Source organism: Tupaia chinensis, unplaced genomic scaffold (assembly GCF_000334495.1).
Source record: "Tupaia chinensis unplaced genomic scaffold, TupChi_1.0 Scaffold138407_1, whole genome shotgun sequence".
Lineage (NCBI taxonomy): Eukaryota > Metazoa > Chordata > Mammalia > Scandentia > Tupaiidae > Tupaia > Tupaia belangeri.
This window is the reverse complement of record NW_006198305.1, coordinates 4,402,460-4,407,412: the sequence shown is the minus strand read 5'-3', so window position 1 is coordinate 4,407,412 and position 4,953 is coordinate 4,402,460. Positions and strand designations below refer to the sequence as shown.

The following is a 4,953-nucleotide window of genomic DNA, read 5'->3' as shown; positions in this document are numbered from 1 at the left end:
CCCGCTGCGCCCGCGCTGCCCCTCGGGCCAGGGGAGGAGGCCGCCTGCCGGCTCCCCCTGGACTGTGGCCTCGCGCTGCGGGCCCGAGCGGCGGGCGAGCGGGGGCAGACCGCGACCAGGCCCTGCCTGGGGAGGGCCACATCCCTCTCAGAGCGCTTGGCAACCGACACTGTCTTCGTGGGAACAGCGGGAACCGTGGCAAGGCCAAAGAATGGCCCCCGCGTTGGAAATCGACGTGTTCCAGCAGGGAAGAAGGCCCCGGAAAGCTGTAGCACCCAGGGAAGGGGGTCCCAGGCCATAGCTGCAGGGAAGCCCAAGAAGGGGGCGGCAGGGGAGTGCCCTGCAATGTCAGTGGGGGAAGAAAGGAAGGCAGAAGATGCAGGGTCAGGGCCCCCAGCCACAGAAGGCAGCATGGATAATCTGGAGACAGTCCAGTTGAAACTGGAGACCATGAACGCCCAGGCGGACAGAGCCTACCTGCGACTGTCGCGCAAGTTCGGGCAGTTGCGATTGCACCACCTAGAGCGCAGGAACCTCCTTATCCAGAACATCCCTGGCTTCTGGGGACAAGCGTTTCAGAACCACCCCCAGCTCTCGTCCTTTCTGAACAGCCAAGATAAAGAGGTACTCAGCTACTTGAACAGCTTGGAGGTGGAAGAACTTGGCCTCGCCAGATTGGGCTACAAAATCAAGTTCTACTTCGGCCGCAACCCCTATTTCCAAAATAAGGTGCTCATCAAGGAATATGGATGTGGACCTTCCGGTCAGGTGGTGTCTCGTTCTACTCCAATCCAGTGGCTCCCAGGGCATGATCTGCAGTCCCTAAGCCAGGGAAACCCAGAAAACAACCGTAGCTTCTTTGGGTGGTTTTCAAACCACAGCTCCATTGAATCGGACAAGATTGTAGAGATAATCAACGAGGAACTGTGGCCCAACCCCTTGCAGTACTACCTTCTGAGTGAAGGGGCTCGTGGAGAAAAAGGAAAAGAAGGCAGGCCAGGTCCAGCAAAACAACCAGGGGAGACCCCTGAGCCTGGAGTAGAGCAGTCCAACTGATTCTACCCAAGTTTCCCTACTACCTCCTGCTGGAGCTGTTTCTGGCTAACTGCATATGTGTTTGGCTATCTGCCTTCTCTTCATGTAGGCGGTTGTGCACTGTAACCTCTTCAGACTTTAGCTACAAGAATATGGTGTTTATGATCATGTTCTTTGCTTCTCATGGCCTCATTGCTTTTTTACATTAGTGTCACGTGTTATGTGATCTCAGCCCTACTGTTTATATGTTAAACACACATACTTCAGATGTGTACTGCCTTTATCTACATTGTCTGGACCCTTCTCTTGACTTCTTTTTCCTAGTTTAACATGGACAATTATGAGTCATCATCCAGGCTAACCAGTGCATCTTCAAGCTCTGCTACTTTGGGGCCAGTGACTTCCTGGGTGTCTCGTTCATGCTGGCGATGCATGTCATCTATGGCAAGCTTTTCTGTTGCTGTTGCAAATTAAAGCCAGTGCACCTGATAATGGCCATTAACCAGAATTCACTCTTCCATGGGTCTGGGGTTACCAGCCAAGGTGCTGCCTACTTTATCTCTGGTTTTGGCCTGAGACGTCCATGCTACCTGCCCTGCTGGAAATCCAGCAGAATGGCGCTCTACTGCTGGGCATGGATGAAGATAAGATGCATTATGCCATCGTTCCATACTATCATGCGTCTCTTCTTGCCACCTGCCATTTTGGTGAACTGTTACCCAGGTCTGTGCCATGCTGTCACTATCAGGTCATTGACTTTCGTGTATGTTGCTGTTGGTCCCAGTTGGCTTCCTGGTCGACAAGGACCTCAAGAACTGCCTGTGGACCCAGGCCCCTTGCCAGTGCATGAGACACACAATCTTCCCAAACCTTTCAGGAATCCTGCTGGCTGCCAGACCAATGGGCGGGATGGTATGTGTGGGCTTGTATTCACTGTCATTATGCTGTGGTTCCAGGTGAGGGTGGGGACTAGTCCCACATAGAATCTAGGGATCTTGTCATCTTCCCTTATCCCCTCCTAAAACATGACCAGATGCCATAGCAGAGGTCCTGGGGAGGACCTAGGACCCTATCTGGACCTCTGTCTACTTCTCGCACCTTCATACCACCTTACTCAACATTCTTTTCTCCATTCATCCCTCCCTCCCTTTCTTATCACCCTCTCTTTGTCCTCTGCTCTTTCCTTCTTTCTTCTTTCCCTGTTTAAATAGTACCACAGCTCAAACAGAGAGAACAAAACTGAAAAACCATTGTTTCCTACATATAGCTAGGGACACAGGAACTTTGCATACTCATATATGGGGCTGAAAGAAGGTAGGGAGAACCAAGAGGCCAAGTAGTTCTGTGGTCCAGAAGATGGAACGGGTTCCATCTTCTGGACCACAGAAGGCAGCAGTGTTTGGACTAGTGTTTAGTCTCAATCTGAGTTTTTATTATCCCCCATAAGACCCTGGTGCCTTTTGCTATTTCCTCCTCTGTGGTAGCCTTAGGCCATCTGGATCCTCAGACCCAGCTTTCCCATTCTCAGCAGTCCTTTGCCCTCTTTGCTTCTATCTTCAAATACCCATGGGAGTAGGCTTTAGTCTCCAGTATGGGAGATTCTAAAGCTCTTCCAGGGTCATGGGCATGGGGGTGGCAGAAGCTGTTCAGGATCTCCAGGTTATTTCCAGTGAGTATGAAAGCTGAACTGGGCTTTGCTTGGCCTGATTTGTCTGTCTTTGTTCCCTTTCTCCTCCCTGAGAGAGGGAAAAAGGACACTATATATGCCTGCACTCCTCCTAGCTTCATTTCCTTATGGAAGATGTCATGCTAAGTTCCATAAGGGAATTGACTCAGTTGTAGCAAGAGTGTACAGCTTTTGCCCCAAGGAAACTGGGGCAAAAACATTGAGTAGGTATGATCCTTATATGGAATAGGCAGATAGAAATTGCTTGAGAAGCTGCAGGGAGAGCATGCCTATCTCAGTGGTGGAGGAGACAGAAGTTGCCTTCTTTAAGATTAGGAAGGGACAATTAAAGAGGTTGTCTACATGAGGGTATACCTAAAGTTTTGTCCAGTCTCTATCATTAGTGAATTTTATAAATCACAGAAACAAACAGAAACCAGAATAATATTACTTTGGATGCTTTCTCTCTTGTTCTAGGTGTGGCCTTGTGTATATCCAAGATTAATGGTATATGCTGTATATTTTTTTCTCTAAGTAAAATGTTACCACATTTCCCATTTTTGCTGAATGGGAAAATATGGCTGTACAAATCTGCTTTTTATTTTATTTTATTATTTATTTTTGTCAGAGGGCATATGTGCTTGCCATAGAGATACACAGAGAGAGAGAAAGTACGGAAGGACCTCCCCACACCTTTTGCAATGGGGAATGGTTACACCACAATTTCTTCTCAGTTCTTCCTCCTGTCGGGATTTTAAACAAGCATGCACACACAGGCCCCACATGTTTTTCAAGCCACTGAGTCTGAGACTTGAACTGTATAGTCGGCCATGTGGGATCCAGTTGCCTTAACCACTATGCCATGGGTTGGTCTTTATTTGTTTTGTTTTTAAAAACTATTTTGCTTTTTATTACAGACATTTTCAGACATGTGCAGAAATGGGGAGGATGATTCCTGGACCTGGTGGGCCTATCACCTAGCCACATCAGTAATCATTTATGATCAACCTGGTTTCATCTGTATATCTCTCTTCCCACCTGTATTGTTGATCAAAAGTCCAAGACACTATGTCAGTGTAACCATGACTACTTTAGAAAGTTGGACTCTTTTGCTGGTAATAGTGGTGGGATAAACTATCATTATCACATCAAGTCTGCCTTTGCTTTTAATGTTCAGTAATGATTTTTCCAGAGCTGGGCCTTAGAAATGAAAGTTACCAGAATTAACAAGGAGATGCTTCCTTCCTCTTGCATCCACAAAAGGAGAGGGAGACTGTTCTTTTGTAAATCTCTTTCAAAGACTCTGATGTGATAAGATACTTAATTGAGATCCTTCACCAGAAGGGTCTTTTTCATTTTGTAACATGGAGACTTGTATGACTTTAGGATTATTATCAGTTTGTCTGGATCTTATAATTATAACGCTGGTCTTAGAAGTATAATTTGGAAGCTGTTGTTGTGTTCTGTGAAAATAACCTCCCAAAGTAATCAGTAACTGGTTGTCGTACTTGATAATTTGACACCCTGGTAATAATGCAATTATTTCTGTGTTCCTAAACAGTATTAATAGTTGTAAGCTTTACATGCATGATGGAAAAATAAAAATCTGTATCTCTGTTAAATTTCTTATTTTCAAAAAAGAATTGGAAAGTTGTTAAGCAGAGCTGGGCAGATGTGCGGATATATACAAGGGTACATCAAAGTTTGTGGAAAAATGAAATTACGAGTTTATTTTGGTAGAAAAAATTTTGAAACCCATGCATACTTTTCCCATAATATACTTTCTCCATTAACTTTATAAATACCCCCTCATATACTGGCCTAGATAAGTTATTCCCAACCCTTGGGACTTGCTACATGAAATAAATAAAAGTCTGGGTCCCAGGCCTTTCCAAGATTGAGATTCTGTGGTGCTGAGAAGGAAGCCAGGTAGTTTTATTTTTAAAAAGTTTTCCAGGTGAATCAATGGGAATTCAGTGCATCTTGAACTTTAGAGTGCATATGAAATGTGTGGGGGAATCCTGTTAAAATATGGATTCTGATTTAGTAGTCTGGGATGTAATCTGAGATTCTGCATTTCTAACAAGCTTCCTGTGCTGGTGGCTTGTGAGCCACACTTTTGTGTGAGTCCCAAAGGAGATGACCTTGAAGGCCCTTTCAAACTAGAGCGATGATGCTTAACCTTGGTTGCACATTAGAATTGTCTGGGAATCTCAAATATCCTGCCAGACCTCTACACAAAGACTGTATCG

General features: G+C 45.7%; 1 protein-coding gene across 1 annotated transcript in view; it reads left to right on the top strand.

Annotated features, from left to right (window-relative positions):
* Positions 1–4,313, top strand: part of TSPYL5 (TSPY like 5) — a 4,838-nt gene extending 525 nt beyond the window's left edge. The window contains exons 2-3 of the mRNA XM_027765478.1: positions 37–1,947; positions 3,619–4,313. Of these exons, the coding sequence (XP_027621279.1) occupies positions 37–1,056 (1,020 nt within the window). The 3' untranslated portion in view covers positions 1,057–1,947; positions 3,619–4,313. The remainder of the gene's footprint in view (positions 1–36; positions 1,948–3,618) is intronic.
* Positions 4,314–4,953: the final 640 nt, after the last annotated feature.